This window comes from Lissotriton helveticus, chromosome 6, assembly GCF_964261635.1.
Source record: "Lissotriton helveticus chromosome 6, aLisHel1.1, whole genome shotgun sequence".
NCBI classification, from domain to species: Eukaryota; Metazoa; Chordata; class Amphibia; order Caudata; family Salamandridae; genus Lissotriton; species Lissotriton helveticus.
The window spans coordinates 1,552,867,657-1,552,894,000 of NC_136067.1; the positions used below are offsets into that span (position 1 = coordinate 1,552,867,657).

Below are 26,344 nucleotides of genomic sequence, written 5' to 3' on the forward strand. Positions count from 1 at the left end.
CACTCTTTTATCAGTCTTAGAAGGATGAAATGCTAATATGCCATGCCTAGGTTTATACCAATGTCCTGTAGATTATATGCCTGGCAGAGATCCAGAATTTAATTTAAGAGCATGTGCATCGCACACCGATCCTACTGGGGTACAGGCCCCTCTATTAACTACCCCCTGATGAAAGCCTATCTACCCTCCCGCCCACTCAGGTCTACGACCTCCCACCTCGCCTCAGTACCACGCATTAGGAAGGCCAGATGTGGAGGCCGCTCGCTTTCTTACAACCTGGCTAGGATCTGGAACTCCCTTCCCCTCCCTATCAGATCAGAACCTAACCTTCTCACATTCCGTAAACTATTAAAAACTTGGCTCTTCAGCAAAATTCCAATCTAACTTTTCACTCAGCTTCTCTTACTCCAGCCTCTCCAGCCCAACTCACTCTTTTCTATAGCGCTGGGACGCCCCTGGGTAGCCAACGCGCTTTACAAATCATCAATACAATACAATTCAATACAATACAGAAGGCACGTCTTCCTATCTGCATACACATCCATACTATTTGAATTAAATAGAATAATCTGTGGACTACTCACTACTTAGCTTAAAGTTCTGGATGCAACATTTCTTCTGTTCACTTTTTGTGTAGCTTCCTTTTCTTATAACACCACAGGTTAGAAATAGCCTCACAGCAGGAAGAAAAAAAAAGTGCTAACATAAGTTATGGTGGTACATTTTTATTGACCTTTCCAAGGAAGGCAGCCTCCTTCTCAGATTATTTCTCTCATGTCACTGTCTTTCAGTCTTAATATCCTTTTGATGGGACCTTGAATTCTCTCTTTTTCTTTTGAAGTGGAAGTATCTCAGTATCCCCTGTTGTTCATGTGTGGAGGACAGGGATGACATAACATACCTTCCCTCCCTCACTGACTTCCATCTGTCCCCACCGGCAATCTACATAGTCCAGGTTCTTAATTGTTACGCAAAGGAGGTGATTAAGCCCAGTGTGGTTCTCACAGATATGTCTGAAACATAAAAAACAAATTATGCTCTACAGCTTGGTAATGGGCCCTGAATTGACAGTAGGACGTCCTTGGGTGTCCCTCCCCCCACATGCTCCTCCCAGACCCTTATTCTGTGGTGCTGTGCACTGTCTGGAGCACTAGGAGTTGGAGAATAATCAACTGCCCACACACCAGAGGTTTGTGGTACTCTGCACTGCAGAGGACCCCAGGAGACCGAGAACCTCATACTGCTCTCTCACCGTAGCCATGTGGTGCGGTGTCTTGCACAAAGCAGCAGAAGTTGGAGACCCGAATACTACTCTTACACCTCAACTTTGCAGTTCCAGACTGGACCAGTGACCGTGGCTAGAATGCTCTGGTCGCCTCTAAAACCATGTATCAACACAATCCTGAAGAAAAGCTCACAGAATGTGGCGACTGTTGTGTTGTCCATACAGGCACCATCTTTCAAGCCTCCAAGCCTGAAGGCTTACTTTGGAAGGTCTGTAATAACATCTAGAAAAATTGATAATAAGCAAACCATTTTCAATTCAATAGAAACTTTTATATCAGTGCCGCAGAGCTTATGACTATACAACTGGCCCTCCATGCCCTTTAGACCCAACTGAAAATCTCATCTGTGAAAATCGGAAGCAGCACCCGCCAAGTTGGACAGTACCCAGCACTTACTCCCACTTTGACAAGTGGGACAAAATAAATCACACCATTATACCACATGCTGTGAGAAGTTTGCCCCCACTTCAATTGCAGATCAATTGAGAAGAAGATATTGGTCACTTCACCAGTCACCCTATTGATGTGAATGAAAGCTAGAACTCTACCCAATTCCCCTCCATCTACGCCATACAGCTTGGTTTTTTATGAGTAGGTTACCCAGTCCCAGTGAAACTTGAGTGCTAACACATATATGCAATGGAAAAGCCTTTTTAAAGAACTTCCATTTAGAAGAATACTTTTGAGAAAGGGAAAAAACAATAGTTTTACAAAATAAAGATTCAGAAAAGTAAGAAGTCTTGAAGTACTGGCTACATAAAGTGCAAATTCAACCAGTGTCATCAGATTCAATATGAAGAGATTTGTTCAATTCACATTTCTGGGGCACACATAGTAATCTCTGTTTCATAGATCTGTTTAGATCTGGCAATGTCCTCATTGCAAAAAATAGGTAAGTTTGAGCACTGCTCGTTTAATGCCTGTGTAATATAGTTCACTGTGCTCCAAGGTTAACTCCCTACCCAGGAGTAAAGTATTCAAACAAATATAGCAAGACTCTATTCGGCTTGTCTCCGTGGGCCCAAGTATGTGCTGGCACTCCAGCAATTAATTCAATGCAGAATCGTTCAACTTTTCAAAGAATTTAATTTTTGTTTTCAGTTCAAATAGCGTTCCTTGATGTTAATTCACATCGTTGTAGAAATTTTCCATGATTTCACATCAAAATAACTTTCTTATTCATCTCAGTGAGTAACCTCCCAATGCATTTCGGCGCGATAGCGCCTTTATCAAGGGATCTGTGGATCAGAAATAAATTTCATTAGTACTACCCTCTTTTCGCCATCCACAGTGTGTTTTTTTAAAAACAAATCCTCAGAATATAACTAGTGACGTGTGTGTAATGATACGTTTGCCCAATTGATACAGTTCAATACAAATTAGTTAACATGTTATTCGTAACTGTTGCATATTAGACTGTTCAAGAAAAACGAAACCAAAATCGTCAATGCGCAGGTTTGTTACGCGTTACTGAGCTCTCAATCCTGACGGGGTTGCTACGCTTGTATCGCGGCTAGGGGAGCGGGTTTCGTGCGGTGATTGAATTAAAACTCACAAGATCTTGGGAAAATGCGGTATGCCCGGTTGTAATAATTCCGCCCTCCTTACAGATGCCTGGACTTAAAATCCCAACCCGGTTAAATGCTTAGTGCCGCTCAGTTGAAACTCTCGCTTACCGCTGATCAAAGTTGAGTGACGCGCTCTGGTTACCGCTTCAATGAACTCCGTTTCGTTACGGCGGGGTTCTGGGCGGGAAACTATATACAAACGTCACAGGGACGCGTTGTGTGATACGCCTGTGCGCAAAGAATGTTGGGACATGTATTCCATAAAAAATTAAAGGGCAAGTTACACAAATTCGAACAACCCGGTCAAAACATAGCAAGCAGTTCATAAGTTGCATTCATTGAATATCACGAACAAATTATAGATAGCATAAAAGTTCCACTCTTTCATTGAGCCCCCCAGGTTTTAATGAATGCAAACGATAAATCCATTGATTTTCTCTCTTGAGAAGTTGCGTTTTATTGTTGATTCCTTCATGTCTCTCCACAATTTCCAGAATACACGCTCTCAGTTGGGTGATATCATGCTTGGCTTCCATGAAATGTGTGGCCACTGTAGATTTGAGCATTTTAGTCCTTATGTTACTTTTGTGCTCGTTTAGTCTCACTTTTAACTTACGCTCTGTGTGACCTACATAGTGCAGATGGCAAGGGCAGCTTAACAAATAGATGACGTTCATGGTGTCACATGTCCCATTAACCTTTAAGTCTATTTTTTCCTTGAACTCAGGAGGCAATAACGTATTGCCTTTAGTAATGTTGGCACAATTGTGGCAATTTAAACACGGTTGTGTTCCCTTGTATATCGTGGTGCTTAGACTTTTGTTGGTGGGCTTAAGCAACTGTCCTATATTCCTGGACCTTGTGTGTGCAAACAGAGGGTATTCCACAAATGCTCCTTTGAAATCAGGTTCTGCACGTAGAATTGACCAGTGCTTTCTGATGATTTTTTTAAAAGATTGGCTCGATGTGGAAAATTTACTGACGCATGTGATACGTGATTCTTTCGTAGAAGATGTGGTGGACAGTAGCTCTTCCCTTGTTACATTCTCAATTCTTTGTTTTGCTTCCTCCAGTATGGGATAAACAAAGTGACACTCAAGATCAAGATCAACTCAAAGGATTGAAACCCAAAAGTACATATATGGCTCCCATCAGCCATAAAGCTATAGATTTATTTGAAACTTTATGTATTGCCTCCTGAGTTCAAGGAAAAAATAGACTTAAAGGTTAATGGGACATGTGACACCATGAACGTCATCTATTTGTTAAGCTGCCCTTGCCATCTGCACTATGTAGGTCACACAGAGCGTAAGTTAAAAGTGAGACTAAACGAGCACAAAAGTAACATAAGGACTAAAATGCTCAAATCTACAGTGGCCACACATTTCATGGAAGCCAAGCATGATATCACCCAACTGAGAGCGTGTATTCTGGAAATTGTGGAGAGACATGAAGGAATCAACAATAAAACGCAACTTCTCAAGAGAGAAAATCAATGAATTTATCGTTTGCATTCATTAAAACCTGGGGGGCTCAATGAAAGAGTGGAACTTTTATGCTATCTATAATTTGTTCGTGATATTCAATGAATGCAACTCATGAACTGCTTGCTATGTTTTGACCGGGTTGTTCGAATTTGTGTAACTTGCCCTTTAATTTTTTATGGAATACATGTCCCAACATTCTTTGCGCACAGGCGTATCACACAACGCGTCCCTGTGACGTTTGTATATAGGTTCCCGGCCAGAACCCCGCCGTAACGAAACGGAGTTCATTGAAGCGGTAACCAGAGCGCGTCACTCAACTTTGATCAGCGGTAAGCGAGAGTTTCAACTGAGCGGCACTAAGCATTTAAGCGGGTTGGGATTTTAAGTCCAGGCATCTGTAAGGAGGGCGGAATTATTACAACCGGGCATACCGCATTTTCCCAAGATCTTGTGAGTTTTAATTCAATCACCGCACGAAACCCGCTCCCCTAGCCGCGATACAAGCGTAGCAACCCCGTCAGGATTGAGAGCTCAGTAACGCGTAACAAACCTGCGCATTGACGATTTTGGTTTCGTTTTTCTTGAACAGTCTAATATGCAACAGTTACGAATAACATGTTAACTAATTTGTATTGAACTGTATCAATTGGGCAAACGTATCATTACACACACGTCACTAGTTATATTCTGAGGATTTGTTTTTAAAAAAACACACTGTGGATGGCGAAAAGAGGGTAGTACTAATGAAATTTATTTCTGATCCACAGATCCCTTGATAAAGGCGCTATCGCGCCAAAATGCATTGGGAGGTTACTCACTGAGATGAATAAGAAAGTTATTTTGATGTGAAATCATGGAAAATTTCTACAACGATGTGAATTAACATCAAGGAACGCTATTTGAACTGAAAATAAAAATTAAATTCTTTGAAAAGTTGAACGATTCTGCATTGAATTAATTGCTGGAGTGCCAGCACATACTTGTGCCCACGGAGACAAGCCGAATAGAGTCTTGCTATATTTGCTTGAATGTCCTCATTGCCTCACCAGCACCTTTGTATACATTGCATTGAAATGCCCCAACGTTCCACCTGTCAGCTGTTAGTCATACTCTGAATATGTTCTCAAATGCCCTAAAACATCTAACGGCATTCTGTTTGCTTAATTTGTTGCACGCATCTTGTTAAAAATTGAATTACTGGTTGACTGGGGTGTTAGCCCTGGTCAAGCAGCAACCACAATCCTAGTCAGGGGAAGGCACAAGCTAACCCAAAATTAACATGTGCTCAACTGCCTGGTAGCTTGCCACTTCGCAGTCAGGCTTAACTTAGTGGCAATGTATAAAGTATTTCTGCAACACTTCAAATTGCAAAACAGTGAAAACACCACACAAAAAGATCCCACACCAGGTTAGAAAGAAATTGTAAAATAGTGCCTAAAAGAATATAGCATCAACCGGGCTATGTGGTCACGGTAGACTGACTCAAATAGAAAAGTTCAGGACAATCATGATGGAGCGCCGGTCGGATACAGTCCCAGATTAGTCCAGCTGAAGGTTTACAGTCTCAAGTTTTGTGCCAAGAGTCCTGCTTGTGGAGAAGAATGTCTTCGGGAGCTAGGAGAGTGTTACTGGTGATGGTCGGCATGGCACGAAGAGCAGGCCGTGCATTGTGGATGGGTGAGCTGGAGCCTCACGATGATGATCCACGCTGGCGAACAATACTTGCTGTGCAAAGAGACGAACTTGCAATGGCCCGCACTGATTCTTTGTGCGAGCTGTTTGGTTCCGATGCGAACGGGCTCGGTCATGAAGAACTGCAAAGCTTGATTTAAAGGGCTTGAGAGACACACCAAGCACCCAGGACCTTGGATTCGCCTCGTAGCGGTCTGGAGCTCATTGAAGACGGGTACAGTAGCTGTGGGGAGCCTGTTATGTCCCTGAGGCTAAGATCAAGTGGTCAGTAAACTAGCCTTTTGGGTCACTCTGGGGTCCTAGTACAAGATGGATTCCAGGACCAGTTCTTCTTCCCCAGACAAGAGGGCAGTAGGTCAGAACAGCAAGGTAGGAGCTCCTTCAGAGTTGTAGTCTAGATGAGTGACAGTCCTTTCCGAAGCACTGAAGTCCTTCTTCCTGGCAGTGTATCCACTGGTCCAGAAGTCTACTGAAGTGGTAGTCCAGTAGTTAGGAGACTCCAGAGACCGGGCTTTAAAGTGCACAGAGATCCTGCCCTGGCTCCAGATTCCCTACAGGGGGATATGCAGCCCTTCATGTGTGGTTAGGATACATCCTATTCAGGTGTAAGTGAGGCTGGGTCCAGCTCTTCCTCCCCATACTGCCACGATGGCCTATCAAATCACATTAAGCTCCCATTGTCTGTGGCTGTATAGGGGGAATACACAAAGATAAGCTGCCACCCAGCCCAGACATGTGACCAGAGACAGGCCGCATGCACTAAATGGCTAAAGTAAGAAAATGCCAACTTTCTAAAAGTGCAAAAACAACAGTTGATGAACAGAATGCAGAACAATGTCATACATGCACCCCAGTACAGAGATCTGGGCCTAAATCCATCGTTTATTTGCACTCCACACCTCCCCAGTACAGACATGGCATATGCAAATCAGTCTTGACCCTGTGCCTCATGGGAACAGTCCAGCCCGAACTGCCAAGCCATGTCTTCCCTGGACCGGAATCAAGCATCCTCGGACCGGTTTCTGGCTATCAGCCGTCATCAGCCAGGATAGCTTGACTCCAGTGGTGTGGAGAGCACAGGACTCACGTCTGAGCATACCAGTACCACTCGGGGTGCCAAATGCAAAAACAACAATTGATGGACAAAATGCAGAACAATGTCATACATTCACCCCAGTACAGAGATCTGGGCCTAAATTCATCGTTTATGTGCACTCCACACCACCCCAGTTCAGACATGGCCATATGCAAATCAGTCTTGACCCTGTGCCTCATGGGAACAGTCCAGCCCGAACTGCCAAGCCATGTCTTCCCTGGACCGGAATCAAGCATCCTATGACCGGTTTCTGGCTATCAGCTGTCATCAGCCAAGATAGCTTGACTCCTAGAAACCAGGATAGCTTGACTCCTAGAAACCGGTCCTAGGATGCTTGATTCCGGTCCAGGGAAGACATGGCTTGATAGTTCGGGCTGGACTGTTCCCATGAGGCACAGGGTCAAGGCTGATTTGCTTATGGCCATGTCTGAACTGGGGTGGTGTGGAGTGCAAAAAAACAATGGATTTAGGCCCAGATCTCTGTACTGGGGTGAATGTATGGAATTGTTCTGCATTCTGTCCATCAACTGTTGTTTTTGCATTTGTCACCCCGAGTGGGACGGGTATGCTCAGACGTGAGTCCCAGGCTCTCCAAACCACTGGAGTCAAGCTATCCTGGCTGATGATAGCTGATAGCCAGAAACCGGTCCTAGGATGCTTGATTCCGGTCCAAGGAAGACCTGGCTTGGCTGTTCGGGCTGGACTGTTCCCATGAGGCACAGGGTCAAGGCTGATTTGCATATGGCCATGTCTGAACTGGGGTGGTGTGGAGTGCAAAAAAAACGATGGATTTAGGCCCAGATCTCTGTACTGGGGTGAATGTATGACATTGTTCTGCATTCTGTCCATCAACTGTTGGTTTTGCAACTTTCTAAAAGTGGCATTTTTAGATTTGTAATTTTAAATCTGACTTCATCATAAGTTTAAATTTTGAATCAGGATTCCAGAGACACAAGGCTTGGAGGTCTGATCTCTTCCCAATTGGAAATTACGCGTATAAAATCTTATAAGGTAATCCCAATATTATCCTACGGGAGAGGTAGGCCTTGCTGTAGTGAAAAACGACTTTGAGAGTTTTTCACAACCAACACATGTAAAACCTAAACGTACATGTCCGGCCTTTTAAATACACTGCACCCTGCCCTGTGTGTTGTCCAGGGAGTACCTTAGGGTGACTTCTATGAATAAAAAGGGGCGGTTTGGGCCTGGCAAAAGGCTTATTTTATCAAAGTAAGTGGTAGAATGCACTCTACTGTTTTAACCATAGTTAACAATAAGTTTTGAACAAATGCTCCAAGCAAAATGTTGGCGTGCAGATGCGACTTATACTCTGCTCCCGTAGCACGTAAAAAATGTCACAACTAAGTGGTGCACTGTTACGCACCAAACCCAAGACGCGCAACCATATGTTGAAGAATGAGAGTCCAGTTTAATCCAAGTAATCAATTATTTATTTCCCTTTCTTCAGAGTTTTAAAGTTTGTACAGAGGCAACGTGATTCCAATCTTCAAATGCAAATGAAATGTCCATCCAGGCTTATTTCCACAGCATATTGGAATTCACTTTTCATCTTAGGTAACCATACTGATATACCCAATGCATTTCAGGCGAAAATACCTTCGAGAAAGACCCTTCAGTAACCAACAGTAATCTCATGTCTTTAAACATAGATGACGAGTTGAACAATTTATAACATGTAATACATTAAATAGTACACAAAAACCACCACCAAAACATGCTGTAAACAATTATGCAGCTGAATTTGTGCTTATGTATCCTTGGCCTTGCCATTAAAGAGGGCAAGGTCAACTTCTTTGGCTCATACCCGCAACATACTCTGGTCTGCTCACTGTTCGCACTCCAAGAGAGCTCATTCTAGATCCTGTCCTTCAACGAAGTATTCAAAAGAAAAATTTAAAAACACACACAAAAAAGATGCTTGGAAATTGTTCGGTAAACTGGTGTTTCCAATCAAAACAATAAGTCACCTCAGCACTCTCTGCCTGGGGAGTTTTCGCCAGAGCTGATGGAGATAACTTCAACCGTGGACCGTCTGACAATGGTGCCGTTGGTGCTGGTGAAGGCACCAGGGCCTATCCCGACTCCTTAGCCACTGACACCCTTCTCTACACCACCATGGGTATACATAGTCTAAGTTGACATCATGCGATCATCTGTGGAGGACCACTTTGCTCCTTGCAGCCATGTTCAGTGTCCACAGTTCTGTGCCCTCCAGTACCCTTCATTCCTTGAGTTCTGAGGATGATTCACCAGGACTGGTAGCAGGTAATTTCTCATCACCGTCGACTGGCTGATCAGGGTGGTACGCAGACCTTCTTCTGCACCTCTCTCTATGTCCCCAGCTCATCTTCCTCTCAGGACATGCCTCCCCTCCCGATCTGGGGGGCAAATTCTGTACCTCCAACCTCCAGAGCATCAATCTCCATACCTGGAGATTCAGTGGGGGCTCCTAAACACATCTCAGATGCCACCAGAGGTGATCCTGTCTCCTTGTTGCCCCTCCACTGCAACGGTATACTGTTGAAGGTGGGATATATTTGTGTCTTGGTGTACACAGCATCAAGAGGAACCCTTGAGGGCAACCAATCTGATGTCCTTCAATTTGCGCTGTAATTGGACCTGCAGGGCTGTGCAGTGGGCACTATCAAGGGATAGTGTTGGCGTTTCTCTGCCTCCCAGACAAGCCATTCCTGTTCAGATCCCCGATAATGATGACGTTTTTAAGAGGAATAACAAATAATTTCCACCTACCCCATTTGTTATTCCCTAATGGGATTTGTATTTTGTTTTGTTGATGTTTAAAACTGTATTCTTTTTAGCCATTACTTTAGCGGCACACGTCAGTGAGTTACAAGCACTGAGCGTCTGTCCTCCATACACATGCTTCTTTCTAGACAAGTTGGTACTCCAAACTGAAGTGACTTCTCTTCCCAAGATAGCGACCCCTTTCCATCTGGGGCAGTTCATTACTGTCCACATCTTTCATACTTCTTCTCATCCCACCAAGGAAGAGAAGCTACATCGAATCGACCCTATAACGGTATCAGTTTGGCTTCAATTTGTAGAGCCGATCAGCAGTTAGTTGGCTAGACAGGCAGCACAAGGACAAAGCAGTCCAATAGAGGACATTATCCAGATGGTTAATTGTCTCAATGAAGATTTCTATGCCCTTGTCAAGGAGAAGCCACCAGAGGCAGTCTGAGATCATTTCACCAGGGCAAAGTCTTCCACTTCAGCAGTAGCCAGGGGTGTTCCGTGACTGAGATTTGTTGGCCGACTACATAGCCTTCTCTTCATATGTTCGGCAACATTTTTTGTCTGATTCAGACGTGAGGAGGGATGGCCATGTGGCATGCTTGTGCTTCAGTTTCACTTGTTTGACATTCCTTCTGATCCTATACCCAGGAGGAACTGCTTTGGGATGTGTTTTACAGGTGAGGATTCTGCAGGTAAAAGTATCCATCAGAAAAAAAGTTACCTATCTTTGATAAAAATCGTTCTGGTGGATACTCGATCTACCTGCAGACTCCACACTGATCCCGCACATCTTCCTGTTCTGAAGGATGGTCATAGGCCACATGAAAAAGGTTCCAGTGGAGATTGAAATGCAGTCTATCATTTGCTGTCATTTCCTCGTCTCTGCCTCTAAGAGTACAGAAAAAACAGACTGGGAACGTATGTTGATGCCCTGAGATGAGTACTTTATTTCTTCAGTCATGCCACCATGTTGTCACTTCCAATGCTGAGATGGGACAAGGGTCCCCACCAGTTCAGGAGAGCTATAAAACTTTCCAGATCCAGGTTGATGCCTGAAGGATATTCAACGGGGTTAGGAATCTGCAGATAGACATTGTATCCACCAGAGAGATCGTAACCGAAGTTAAGTAATTGTGAACACAAATGGTTGTGGCCTTAAATATTTTTGATGCTTAACCTCTAACTTTCTGTTCTTCAGATGCAAATGAATTGGCCAAATTTAGCCTCAAATATTTTTTTCATTCTCTTTTTTTAGGAGAAATTAAATCCACCCAGGACAGAAGAAGTGCCCTCCACCTCTTTCGCCTTGGGGATGTGATGATTCGCATTGTTCGAAGTAAATCCCGCCCCCTGCTCCACTTCATGCGCTGCTGGAGCGTGGTGGCTCCTCACTTAGTAGAGGTGAGATGGTGCAAAAGCACTAATGACTATCTCAAACATTCTTGTATTGTTGATTACCCTGGTGGAGGTAGGCTGTCACATTGTTACTTTCCATTTTTCTTGCAAGCAGGTATATGACATTAGTAAGGCATTTACAATGGGGGGGCTTACGTATTTATTGTTTGCTATTTGACACATTGTACAATGTCTCTAAGTTTATGTGTGACTGATGTGCCATTTTCACTACAATGTTTATTCATTTTAGTAAAATAGTGTTCTTAACTATCTACTGTTTAACTTACAGTTGTGTCAAATAGTGGTTTTACAGTGAATGTGTTTCCTTCAATTATTAAAATAATGTGTGCAGCATGTTGAGACCTGTTTTATTGCACTATATATTAATATATTATCCAGGTGAAGTTGTTCCTCTGTGGTTAAGATTACTATTTCACTTTATAGGAAATCCCCTTTTTGCTCCTTTTTTTTGGTTGATTCTGTTTTTATTCATTTTGATTAACAACACAGACATATACAGTGTAGCACATCTTCCGCCCCAGCCATATTAGGTTAGCGGCTTTGATAGACAATATGAAGGGACATGGCTGCAATTTGGAATAACAATAATCATGCACTAATGTGCAACATGAAAAGAAAAACATATCATAGTTGAGTTCAGGTGTTATCTGCAACTGTTGAGCATTCGGGTACATTGTGTTAGTAGTTTCAGTGAGTGTCTACTTTGTGGTGGTCTGGTAATAGGGGAGGGGGACAGTAATGAATCGGTACAAAGTAAAACATAATGGAGGGTTTGTGTATCGAGCTGGAGCACTTATGATCCCCAATTGTCCACCTGTCCTCTGTGCCACGTGTGAAGTTATTATGCCCTCTCTGAGATCCGCTACAAGCATAGCATAAGCACGCACACCAGCCCTTGACCCTGTGTTATGGTTGTATCAGGCCCCGTGTTAGTCCCTAAGCGTATGTTCAGAGGTGGTGCCGTCGTTCGAGTCTGGTGCATCCAGCTCAGCACTATGTGTATTGTGCAACTCAATCAATATTGCATCCCAGTTTGTAGCAATTGGGAGCTTGCAGATGCCCAATATATCCTCCCAGAGTAGTGCAACACTCTCTGCTTCGGCCAAAGTAAATAGAGAGCGCCTCAAGGCCAGCACATGTGGCGTCTCAGGAGCTTTCCATCTCCTAGTGATCAACCTTTGGGTTACTGCCAAGCCTAAATCTAGGAAGCAAGAAGTTACTTTGTGCTTTTTACTTCTGCTATAGAAGTGTAGGATGTAAGTCTCCCACTCAAAAGGAATGTCACGTTGTGTGCAGTGGAAGAGGACATCCGCAATCACAGGCCAGTATCCCTGAAGAGAGGGGCAGCCCCATAACATGTGTAGGAGGTCCGGGTCAACAAGGTGGCAGCGAGGGCAGGCGGCATCAACTCGATGAAAATATCTGTTGATCTTGGCTGGGGTGAGATATGCTTTCTGTGTAATGTAATACTGTATCTGGCGGAAACGCATGTTTCGGTGAATGGGCATGGGGCTCTCTAATACAGCCGTCCACTGGGGAACATTGAATGGGCGATTCAGGTCCCCCTCGCAATGGAGCCTCAGGGTGTTAATGGGATTTCTGTGTGTTGCCAAAGGGAAGTGGCAAACCACTGTATGAGGTGTCCACCGCAACCCATCACATGCAGCTATTGGATCATTAGGTGCGTTGTTAGTGCATTAGTTATATCTCCCCATTTGGAAGTCCGGGAAACAGGAGCTAATGATACAGCAGGAACTGGCCTGGTTTCAAACCGTCCTCCTTGACCAACGTGGCATATGGTATCAAGGTGCCATCTCTATACATGTCTCCCATTTCCTGGATTCCCACCTCCCCCCAACTGCGCAGGTTGGCTGCTGTGGTGACAGCATGACCCCTAGGCATGCCCAGGAGCAGTAAGGCAGGTGCGTATGGTGTTGTGTTCCGAGTAATATCTAGGCACCTTCAATAACATCTGTGTGCCACCTTGAGAAGCAAAGTTTCAGGTGCGTTGGATTGTGTAAAAGGGTGAAACAAGTGGAGCAGGGTGGCTAGAGACAAGGTTGGCCGCATGTTTGTCATGCACCTTAGCCCCCACAATCTAAATCCCTATATGTGGAGACTGGGAGGTGGCAGTTAAATGCATTGAACTTGATGACAGAGGTAGTGGATGTTATCCATTCGGCCAGAGGTGCTTCCACAAAGTTTATCTAACCTGCAAGAAATGTGTTGCTGATATGATGCTAGACATACCGACACTCTGCTGCCAAACCTTTTACTGTGTTAATGTTCATACCTTAGTTAGCCCAACAAGGCCTTGCAGTGGGTACAGTAAAAGGTTATTTATCTGCCCTTTCAGTCCTCCATATCTGTTCAAATTGCCTGTCGTGATATGTTTTGTGAAAGGTGTGACTCATGTTCCCCACAGGATTTGAACCTAGCCGTAACATTTCTCAAGGACATACCCTTTGAGTCAATGCACTGCTGCTAATTGTGACTTTTGACGCCCAAGACCCTTTGTCCCATTGCTAACATCACTCGTGAGTGACTGCAGGCGTTTTCGGTGCAACTGCTCTACAGCACCTTTTTACCCAGACATATTGGTTCTGAGGACCAAGGCAGTTTTTTTTTCCAAAAGTTGTGACTCCTTCTCACAATTGCCAATCCTCAGCCAATCATTTTTACTTCACCTTTACCCCCTCGAAAGGGGAGAAGGGGATCCATTGGCCCCTTCCTAAAAGGGTGGTGAGCTTCTATAGTGACTAACTCATATGTTTGAAAAAACTGCCCTCACTCACACACAAATGTGTGTGACATGCTTCATCATCGGGTCTGCTGCAACGCCCTGGCGTAGCCACATACGGAGGGGGAACATATAACGGAAAGAAATCACAAACACTAAACGTGACAAACAGTGTACTGACCAAGACGTGTCAGTACGCTTTTTTGAGTCCTTTGAGCATGTCATAGAACCTATTGCCACAAGATTCAGCCAATGTCTGGTACTTGGAGATTTTAACCTCCAATTTGACCAAACTGATGCCCCTGAACCGAAGAAGCTATGTGAATGCTTAGAAATTTTTAATATGGGAGCGTACGTAATATCCCCCACTCATGAAAAGGGGCATATATTCGATCAGATCTTCTCCACATGTCATGTTATTCTTGACAGACCTTTACCTATTATATGGTCAGACCATTGTGTGCTAACGTTTTATCTGGAGAAAGTTACCCCTAGGACGCTAGGCAAGGTCGGGGGAAAATTAAGGAATCCAGGTCTTTTAAGTCTATTACACCTGAGGCCTTGATTACCATATTGAACTCCCATCCGATTCCTGGAGATGGGTCTCTAGACGACATTACATCTAGTCTAGAGGAATGGCTGCAGAACTGGGCATTGTATCTAGCCCCTCCTAGGGTACAGAGAGGCAACGTCTTCACCCCCTGGTGTACAGAAGCCTTGAAGAAAAGCAAGAGTGCCTGTAAATGCTTGGAACGTCTGTGGAGGAAAAGCTTTGATTCCAACAGCAAACAGACATACAAATTGGCACTTAAAGCTCATTACCATAAGGTCCGTGAGGAGAAAAAAAGGTACCTGGCCACAAAAATTGATTTAGCCAGCAATAGGAGTAGAAAGCTTTTTAAGATAGTGAAAGACTTTGCTTCACCATCAGTGATCCAAAGATCTTTTGTTCCAACCCTTGAATGGGCTACCCAGATTGCGGACTTCTTTTATAATAAGATTAAGGCAATCCAAGAGACCTTTGACGTGCCGGTCGATCAGAATCAAAACTGTCTATTTCAGAAGGAAGATCTTAGGGAAGATATACTGCGGGAATTTCCTGTTATGACCTTGGAGACCTCACTGGCGATTATGAGGACAATAAAATCTGGATCCCCTATAGATCCCTGTCCAGCTAAGATAATAGCCGGTGTTGTGGAAGTGTTAAACCCCGCAGTTAATAAAGCCCTGAACCTTTCTCTGTCTAACGGCCAGGTCCCGGCCAGATGGAAAGTGGGTAAAATCATCCCCCTTCTGAAGAAGCCATCAGCGGATCCTCTGGTGGCCACTAATTATAGGCCCATCACGTTGTTACCCTTCTTCGCAAAAACCTTGGAGAAGCATGTAAACAAGGTCATCACTAAGTTTATTGAGGACACCAATGTCCTGCACCCCAGTCAATCGGGTTTCAGGGCGAATTATAGCACAGAGACAGCTCTGCTAGAGGTTTCAGAAAATATCAAGGGCATGCTAGACCGAGGGGGCAAGGCAGTTTTGATACTGCTGGACCTCTCGGCTGCTTTTGATACTGTGCCCCATGGGCGACTCCTCCAGAGATTGGAGGATTGCGGGAATGGGGGCACAGCTTTAAGATGTTTTTCTTCCTTCTTGAAGGACCGTCAGCAGGCGGTTTGGACACCACCCTTTACAGTGGATATCCCGGCACTGAGCGTGGGAGTGCCCCAGGGCTCAGTGCTGAGCCCTACTCTTTTTAATATTTATATGTCCCCTTTGGCGGCGCTGGCTGAGAGTTTAGGGGCCTTTTGATGAAAACCAAATACATACGTGTTTAAAGGCTGTGTTTAATTGGTTCCGGGAAAACCAGTTATCTTGCAATTCCGCTAAAACGGAAATTATCTTCTTTGGCCATACCCCAGCGGATGAATGGCAAAATTGGTGGCCATCGAATCAATCAACGCCTGCCTCCCCTGTCACGGTAGTGAAGAATTTGGGAGTGATGATGGACTGTGATCTCTCTATGAAGAAACAGGTGCAGTCAGTGGTTGGAACTTGTTTTGGGATGTTAAAAATGATGAGGAATGTTTTGGTGTTATTACCAGTAGCCTATAGAAAGACAGTGGTTCAGGCCTTGATAATGTCTTATCTGGATTATGCGAATGTACTCTATCTGGGCATTCCCAAATACTTGTTAAATCGTCTTCAGATTGTTCAGAATTCTGCTGCCAGAGCAGTTTCTATGGTGGGACCCAGAACCCACATGATAAACCTGTTGAAATCACACCACTGGCTATCTGTTAGAAACAGAGTGGTTTTTAAGGCACTTGTGTTAGCCTTTAAGGCATTGAATAACAGTGTAGCCCAGTATATCAGGAAAAGAATTGTGCCTTACTTTCCTGCCAGGACTTTGCGATCATCGACACAATACTTGTTGCGGGTGCCTAAATTCAACCTGACCAGGAGAGGCGGTCGCTCCTTTCAGGTGGTTGTGAGCAGAATATGGAATAAGCTTCCACTATCTATAAGGCAAGAAGTAGACCTTCTGTGCTTCTGCCGCCAGCTGAAAACTTGGCTTTTCCAGCAATAATTCTGTGGGAGTATCAGTTGGAGGAAGCGCTGGGCTTTCTCTCTGGGGTCTCTTGCTTAACTACAGCAGCGCCGGGACACTCCTTGGAGTAGCCGTGCGCTTGTATAAATACCCTATAACATTAACATTAACAGTACAAGACTGGGTACAGTGATAAGACAAAGTACAGTCACAAAAAGTAGTTTAAAACTGTCTCATGGATACCTAATATCCCTTCATTCGTTGGTTCCAAGGTCAGGATTAAAATTCAATAACGGATGGTGGTGTTAGGGAAGGAATTTTAGGAACCTATAACACCCCTCCTAAACTGCTGGAGTCAACATGTTTCGACTTGAGTGTGCCCCCAATCAGATAATGCTAGATCTAGTTGATCTTGTTCAAGTGGAGGAAATTCTGTCAACACGAAGTACATAAACGAGTTTATTAACCTATTAAACTCGAAAAGGCATGGTTGGGGTGGAGTTCCAAAGAGCACAACTGCTCTGCTGGACGCCTCCGTCACCTCTCGTGCCCCTAAATCCGATGCCGCCACGGTCAAATAAAATTTCACTATTTGTGGTTTTGTCCTCTCCACCCCTCTACGTGTGTAGTATAGTGTAGTATAGTGACTTAGGGGGTTCGGGGTGGTAGAGTAGCTGTTTGACCCTCTCCGCTCTATTGTGTGAGAAAACTTCTATAGTGACTGCCAAAGACAATTGTGTGGACCAACAGAACTTTGTAGTGTATATGCTATGCACTAGCCAAGAGCGACCCCATGATTCCATGCAGGCTCATTGCACCATAGCCAAGCAGCTATGACAGCAGTGACACAAGGGGTGCTGGTTTTAGGAATCTGCCAAGCTCCAACGTGAGCATCAGGGCACATGTTCATGTAGCACTGCTGCCTTGACATTTGGTCCCTATCAAGAACGCCACTTTTTCGCTTTCAGTTCTGCAGTACTTTTTGTTTTAAGTCCACCACACAGACCCTCCACCATTGGGAGTTAATGCTATGGTATCTCTTTTAAAGGTGAGGAATCTTCAGTTAGAGGTATCCAACAGAAGAACAAGTTGCTTACCTTCGGTAATGACCTTTCTAGTTCTTCTATCCAGCTGCAGAATCCTCACTGCCCTTCTACCTCCCTGTTCTGTGGAGTGGACTGCTTAATATCTTAATAGGGCCTCAAGTTCACCACATTTCAATCAACAATTTGTTTAAAGTGCTCTGCTTCTAACTGCGCAGAGAAAGAAATATTAAGGGCTGGAGCTTATATGCAGCACCTCTCTGTTGCAGCTAGGACAGTACAGAGTCACTGTCAAGCCATATAGTGCCACCTATTGGTGCACAGGAGCATTGCTGAAGAATGTCTCCATATCCAGTCGTGTTCCTGGGAGTATTCTAAAGGTGAGGTGTCTGAATTTAGATAGATTATCCACTTGAAAGAGAATTACGGAAGGTAAGTACCTTGCTCTTTTTTTGCCAATGCTGTTCAGCATCTGTGATAAAAAACATTTTTTTGCTGTTGTCGAACAGCATTCATTTTATTTTTTTTATTTTTTGCTGATGCTGAATATCATAGGCAAAGAAAGCATTAGAAAAGTCACTATGTCTGCATTGGCTAATAGACCTGTTGACTTTGTTCAAACTTATTTCATTACAGTAAACCTATTGCAATAGCCTAGGCTTCGTGTTGGAGTTGGGAGGGGGGGTAATGTTTCTCGAAGGTTGGTGCCAGTCCTTGCACTAAGGAGCAGGGCAGTAGGTCATTACGATGACCCATTGGCTTTGTGGGGGGTGGCAAGTTCAAATTTGTGGGTGCCCAGTTCGAATTTGGGATTTTATATTCCGAATGATGATAAACTAAAGAATATACTAGGGAGATAAAGAGTCAAATTCCTGCTTACGTAAATGAGATGTTCATGGTGTGATCTCAGCTGCAAGACAGTTGCTAGGATATTAGAGCCTGGGTGGTAATACCAGGGATTCCCAAATGCTTTTGATTCTGTATGCTTTGAATTTTCCAACAGTAGGGATATATTCATGTACATGTGCTAGTGCAGTTGCAATGCAGAATGTGGCTTTCTGAATATTAGGTGGTGTGGCCAAAGATGGAGCCCCATAATGTGTTCAGAAGGTGGGGCACTCTATGAAAAGGTTTAGCCAACTCTAAAATATCAGCACAACCAGCAAAAGAGTTCACCTCGCCCTTTCATCTCACTCCTCATTCACATGTCGAAAAAGAGAACTATACATCACATGCACAGAGGCCGGCATATACTCACTCGGTTGTCCTGATACTGTAAAACTGAATAGAAAGGTTGTTCATGCAAGGACAGAGAAGCTGTAATTAGCTAATATGGTCCCTTTGGGAGCCTACTCACGACCACGGTTGTTGACAGCTAGTGTCCAGAACCCAATTTGTTTTCAAAATGGACACATGGTGACTGTTTGGGTTCTAGAGTCCTTTGAACTCTGATCTGTGCTTGCCAGTACTTTCTGAAAACAGTAATTGGAGTTCTGCCTCGCATCCTTACTCCCCCACAGTTAGATACTGTTTTACCTTTGCATCCTTTCTCTCCCACAGTTAGATACTGGTTTACCTATCCATCCTTACTCTCCCACAGTTAGATAATGTTTTACCTTTGCATCCTTACTCTCCCACAGTTAGATACTGTTTTACCTTTGCATCCTTACACTCCCACAGTTAGATACTGTTTTACCAGTGCATCCTTTCTCTCCCACAGTTAGATACTGTTTCACCTTTGCATCCTTTCTCTCCCACAGTTAGATTCTGGTTTACCTATGTATCCTTACTCTCCCACAGTTAGATACTGGTTTACCTTTGCATCCTCACTGTCCCACAGTTAGATACTGTTTTACCTTTGTATCCTTACTCTCACACAGTTAGACACTGTTTTAACTTCTTTGCATCTTTACTCTCCCACAGTTAGATACTGTTTTACCTTTGCAGTCTTACTCCCCCACAGTTAGATACTGATTTACCTTTGCAATCTTACTCTCCCACAGTTAGATACTGTTTTACCTTTGTATCCTTACTCTCCCACAGTTAGATACTGTTTTAACTTTGAGCCACAAAGTTAACGGTTGGTATGTAAATCTAGGCAACTGATGGTGGGAAATCATGTAAAATTTAATTCTGTACCATTCCAAAGACATATCTTAAATTTTTTCCTCCTTTCTCTATCCTAAGGCTGCCTGCCACAAAGAGCGGTATGTTTCCCAAAAGGCCGTCTCTGTAATTCACGATATTGTGACGGAAATCCTGTTGGACTGGAATGAGCCAGCTCATTTTCACTTCAACGAGGCGCTGTTCCGCCCCTTTGAGCGTATCATGCAGCTGGAGCTCTGCGATGACGATGTTCAAGACCAGGTAAGCAAACCTCAGCCATGAAGAAGGGTATGTACAGCGTAACCTACACAAAGTACTGACAGAAAATGCCCATGTGAGGTGTGGTAAACACTTTCCCTTAGTACACTTTGCCTAGGCTTACCCTTACAGATTTACTTAATAGTTGTTGGTGTTGGGTCAAGAAACGTAACTTTGGGAAGCCCAAAAGAGATACAAGTCTAATTTTAAAATGCTGGTGGTATACCTGGAGGAAATATGTAATAGGCATTTTTTCTTTTTAAATGTATCTACATTCTACGAAAATAAAGGGGACAATGCTCCTTTGGAAAACCACCACGGACTTTGGGGTATACCTACTTCTTTCCAATGCTAAAAAAGGCACTTAATCCATCTTTTTACATTAATATATTTCCAGGTTGAAAAAAGAGCTTGCAATGTGTTTGTAAATCCCAACAGACCTAGGAGTTCATGGATATTCGTCACATTTTGCATGAACAATTTTAATTATCGTGCATCTACAAAAACAAAATGGCTGCAGATTCATTGCCATAGTGGCAAATTGTTCATAGTTGAAAGTCTTTTTTCAGCCCTCTGATCAGGAGAAAGTGTCTATTGAGCCTTATTGTGTGAATCAGATCTGAAGTGTCCACCAGAAGATCAGTGTTTTGCACATTTAATTTCTGTAGCTTCTTGTAGTTTATGAATTTTGGTCCATAATTATTAGCTTGTATGAAAACATTGACCAAATGGATTTAATAATAGAAGGCTACTGGGGAATCTTGCACGAAAATAGCCTAATCAGGGACTTTGTGTCTCCGTTGTTTACCCCACTGACCCTCACTGACACTGCTGAAGGTTATTTGTTCCAGGCTCCTCTTCACAGAGCGAGTGAGTCCTGATTTCTTTACCACACAGTTCTGGCTATTATTGTTACATGTACAATCATTTCTAAGACAAGCCAGCAATACTAAGCACAGAGTGGAAACCACATATATTAGGAAAGGATTGTGTGTACGGTCTAGGTGATGTCATTTTCTGTTTTGTCCCTCAGTGCCACACGTCTCCATGTTAAGGAGGCATCACTGGACATAAAGGTATTTAGACTACCGCTATATGAGGTGTGGGTTGCCCCACAGCTTCTTCAGCTAGGGCCCAGAATCTCTTGGGATCTGCGATTGACTGCAACTTGACCCACTCCTCTCCCACCATGTACAGGCAATCACTGTTGGAAGGCAACATGTTCCATGTATAGTTACACACAACCAGCATAGAGGGATTCTGGTGAACACGTGTTATACATATGTATTCACAGGGCAGTGTGCCAGGCAATGTGGAATCTTTGGCTCCTGTTCTCCTGGCTTCGACAAACTCACTCCAGGTATTTGGAGACAGTGTTTTCTACTCCCAAAGAAAGTATCCAATCCAGAGTATATTGTTGTCTCCTACTTGTAGAGGATTACAAAGTGTGATTACATCCTATGTAAAGAAATCAGAGGAGGTGATTCTTAGGTTTGGTGACTCTTAACTGCTACTTCACATTCTTACCATTGCATGCTTGTTAGTTACTGAAATTTCCTACTTTGGGGACTAATCAAAACCAGCCAGTTGGGCTATTCCAAGTGATTAATCCGCAGCTGAAAATCCCATCAGACACTGAGTCCTTCTGTACTGGCATCTTCAGTAATAATGCAGTCAACCCTCACTCCACCCTCCACGTGGCCATGTTGTGGCAGGGTTGATTTGTACCTGGTTAAAAGATATATAGCAAGTCCACTTGCATTAGTGATGCAAATCCTTTTAAACTAGAGTCCCTCATTTTAAAACTGGATCTCATACATTGACCTATCCCAATGAAGAACACATGCTCAGTGTTTTTCAGTGCCACAGGCAGCGATGAAGCCTTCTGTCTTGCCTACTCGTGCCCTTCACCAAACATAACTCTTGGCCTACCATCGGAGTGCACTTACACTAGAGCGTAACATAAACTCTTTCACTAAGCTCCCAAGCTGAACCAGAAATAGTGGCATACCATCGCTAACAAGTGCATCTTTTGGGGTGCTTCTGCTTTGTGTTTGCAGGTGGTCACATCCATCGGGGAGCTAGTGGAGGTCTGCTCCCCGAGGATACAGTCGGGGTGGAGGCCTTTGTTCAGTGCTTTGGAAACTGTTCACAGCACCAAGTCGGACGTCAAAGAGTATCTAGTTGGAGACTATTCAATGGGTACATTATTTTCTTGATTATATATGGTCTATATGTTGTTTGTCTTGCATCACTTGGTGCCCCAGCAGCACTTACTTATATAGTTTTATATCACTCGAGGCACTTCAGAGCAATGTTTGAATGGACTTGTTTCCAATGTTTAAGATTAACACAATTGATGAGTTTTCACACATTTTTAACCACGGAGTCTCATATGATAGTTAAAAAAAACCTGTTCTACTTAGAACGTGCAGACGATTTGAAGCATAAGCAGAGCTAGCAGGTCTCACCTATCAGAGAGCTTTTGCTTTTACATGAACTCAGGTATTCAAGAGGTTCCTAGACAGTCATACTGTGGTTTCCATTAGCCCCACCTCATATGAGTGGCAGAATGACCGAGATAAGGAAAGGTTGGGGAGTTTCTAAAGATCATAGTGTGACTACCTCCTGGCGCTGACTTTGGAACCTTTAGCCCACACCATGGTCATGAAGATGGACACAAAAGGCATTCCTTACTTTCTTACTCTTCCCTTAACAGGAAAACGCCAGGCTCCGGTTTTTGATGTCTTTGAAGCGTTCCTCAACACCGACAACATTCAAGTATTTGCTAACGCAGCCACTGACTACATAATGTGCCTTATGAAGTTCGTCAAAGGATTAGGTATGTGTCTTATTTTGACTTTGTCTTCATTTACGAAACAGCATTTAGGATGTGCGGTGTCTGTTCTTTATCTGCCATGTATCTTCATTGAAGGAGTAAGGTAAACAAGGAAAGGCACCGGCTAGAAATAGAAGGTCTATGAACTACACATCGAAGGACAAAATATACATGAAACCTGTGATGTCCTGTATCCCTGTGGTCTAAATGACTGATTGAAAGTGCACAGAAAGCAAGAACACTGGACAACGCCATCATGGCTTCATGATGATCTAACAGCAGTGCAGCACAGACCAAATGAGATAATGACACACGAGGACTGAGATCTGTTGAGAAGTGGGCGGGTCGGGATATCTTTTCCTGCCAGATGTTTGGGGAGACAAAGTCCCAGCTTTGGCCTCCCCACAAGAGCCTTCCCTCTGCAGGCTGCCCGCTTCAGTGGGCTACTTTCGACTAAAGTGCTTCAGACAATTGCCTGTATCACATTCCTCAGCAATGTTATGCCGCCTCGACCACCGTTCGTGGTAGCTGCTAGGATTTTTTTTTTTTTATAGTAGCAAACTCCTGAGTTACGGTTTGTTTCTGTAAATTAAAATGGAAATGTCCCTGAGCCACTGTGAGTTTTCTCCCAGTGTGACAGGACATTGTTGTCTTTGGCTGCCTTGCATGACTTCCAATTCGGAAAAAAAATGAAAATTGGAAGGCTTGTCTTATAGAGGGTGGGCTTTCTGCCGGACCAGTGTCTCTCAAGGATTCAAGTGGTACAAGCAGGAGGATACTACTGAGCGGATTTGGGAAGCCAAGAGACCGAATTATCGACTTTTACTCCAAGGCACTTTACACTTGGCAAGTGAAGGTACAGATCGCATCTCTACAGACCAGTAGATGTTCAGCCATATGTTATTTAGGCCATTAACAATCCCTACCTCTGTATTTTCCTTATTAAATGTAAATGTTATGCTTCCCTTGCACTGCCATATAAAAGACATATTTTATTGAAATTTATAATGTATGGGGGGTTTAGTGTGTAGTCGTAAGTGCGGTGTGTCATCTGCATATTTGAATGACTTAACATGCCTTTCATTTAAGGCATTAGCTAGAGGTATCACACAGATAGTGAACAAATAAGGAAATTGAAAACCCCTGGGGGCCACGTCTACTTTCTGCGATGTGAAAGTACTCAGCATGATTGTCTGTGAATGGTCAGATTAGAAAAAGTTAAACCACATAAGGACCTGTCCTCCAATGCCAGCAGCTTCGACATGGTCTAAAAAGATGAAGTGGTGGACCATGTCAACAGCGGCAGATAGATCTAATAGTGTCAAGACATTTGTGTGGGTCTTGTCTTGTTCCCATCCTAGTTCATCCATACTGGACAAAGTCACAGTTTCAGTACTATGGACTGCGTGAAATCCTGTTCAAGTATTGGCCAGACACTTCATATCTCGAAGGTAGTTGCAAAGTTGTTTAGTGACAACTTCTTTTAGTTTCTTGGTCGCGAAAGGAAGCAGAGATATTGGGCGAAATCTTTTCAGAAATAGAGGCGTCAGCCTCTGGTTTCTTCATAAGTGGAATAACTATGGGCCCGATATAGACTTTGGCGGAGAGGGTACACCGTCACAGAATCAACAGAGTACCTTCTTTGCCAAAGCAAATTTCTGCCTGCCTCATTTAGAGACAGTTGGAACTTCAGTATGTCGATGGTGGAGACTACTTTGTCTCCGCTGCCTACAAACACCTCTGACGGCCCGAACGGGTAAGTTGACCCCCAAAGCATGGTAAAATTCTCCCATGGTAAAGGGATTTTTGTTTGTAATATTTTAAAAAAAAAATACGCTTTGGGATTCTTTTTTGGAAAATAAAAAAAAAGTTGAATGTTTAACGTCCCGCTGGCAAACTATCAATGCATTTGCAGGAACCACCATGATGGCAGTTCCTGTGAATGCAAGAGCTGTCTGCTGGGCCAGCCGACATCTCAGAATTTGGCGGGCAGGTCCTCCCTCAGGATGACGAAGTACTTTAGTCCATTGTCCTGACAGAGTAAATTCTCAGCTGCCAAACTCAAAATCGGGCATCTTTAAAAGCTGAGGGAAGAACACCATTTTCCAGAGATATATTGAGTAGAGACATAACCACACTTCCTATCACATGCTTGAGTTGTGTAAATGTTCTACAGGGCACAGATCTCTTGGAGACCCTGACCTGGGCGCTTCAAAAGAATCCATGAAGTCCTGACAAAAAAAGCAGAGACCGTCACAAGAGAATTATCAGCAGGCAATGGGGTAGTATTCGCAGGAGGGGATTACAATTGTGAATCTCCTCTCAGAATCTTAATTTTATTAATATAATTAGTATTGAGTTCAGCACATAATTTCTTTGAAGGAGTATAATTTAGATGTATCTGAGTGGCATCAGAAAGATCAGTTATTACATGAAAGAGTGTTTTCTGGATATTAGTAGATGTTATCTTGTCTGAATAAAAGAATTAACGTCTTCCTGTAACATTTAAATAAAAAAATCAATTGTTTGTACATTGACAGTTAAGCTTGGTAGATGTTCCTATGCTCAGTCGGCTAGAGTCTCTCCGGCGACGTTCAGCCCAGCGTGATGTGATTTTACCCGTTTTATATCTATGCTATAAAATGTTGCGTTATTCTGTATGTTTAACATATTCGGGTCTTTTTTCCTGCCCCTCCTCTTTTTCTCTCTCTCTCTCCGGACCCCCTCATTCCCTTCCCTCTACTCCTTCTTCCCAGGGGAAGCAGATTGTAAAGAGATTGGTGACTGCGTGCCAAGCTTGGGACCCATGTCTACAGATCTGTGCCTTCCTGCCCTCGATTATCTCAGGAGATGTTCTCAGGTGTGTGTTCCCCACTTTTGTCGCTAAGAAAACATCAGTGTACTTGGCTTGCTGCGATTGTGTTGGATACCCGAGTATCTTTGTATTATGCCAACATGCCACTTCTATGTACTCTGGGCACCAGAAGACAGTTTGAAGAGCAGATAGCACATTTATTAGCTAGAGACCAAATATTATCCTGGGACAGTATTACTTTGAAGCCTTATAGATTCAAGAGGTCACTATCCAAAGATCACACCTTATGCACTGTAGAAGGTGGACCCAAAAATAAGGAGTGTCAATGAACTGGAGTTAACGAAGGTTCAATCATTTCCTTTGAAGTTGAGCGGTGTCAAGCTTCGCCCTCTGTGAACTTTGTCAAGTTTTCCAACTTCGCGAGCGAAATAATTTTATCACAAAATGTTTTTGCAAGATAATTTGCCTGCTGGATGTAGATTTTAGCAGGGTTTTTTCCTTCTTCAAACCTAATTTAGATAATTACCCCTTATTTATTTTTCTAATAGAAGTTTTGCTAACTTTGAGAAAAAGACCAAGATTGGAAAATTAAAAAATAAAATAAAATAAAATTTCGAAGGGAAAACGTTTCTAACTTTGTCCTCCCTTGGTATCTACTGCAAGATTAAAATAATT

At 43.5% G+C, this 26,344-nt stretch overlaps 1 protein-coding gene across 1 annotated transcript in view; it reads left to right on the forward strand.

The window, feature by feature from the left end:
* The window catches only part of ARFGEF3 (ARFGEF family member 3), a 505,700-nt gene that overhangs the window by 387,148 nt on the left and 92,208 nt on the right, over positions 1 to 26,344 (forward strand). Inside the window, exons 22-26 of the mRNA XM_078649342.1 lie at positions 11,163 to 11,308; positions 19,839 to 20,018; positions 22,076 to 22,217; positions 22,735 to 22,857; positions 25,611 to 25,714. Of these exons, the coding sequence (XP_078505468.1) occupies positions 11,163 to 11,308; positions 19,839 to 20,018; positions 22,076 to 22,217; positions 22,735 to 22,857; positions 25,611 to 25,714 (695 nt within the window). The remainder of the gene's footprint in view (positions 1 to 11,162; positions 11,309 to 19,838; positions 20,019 to 22,075; positions 22,218 to 22,734; positions 22,858 to 25,610; positions 25,715 to 26,344) is intronic.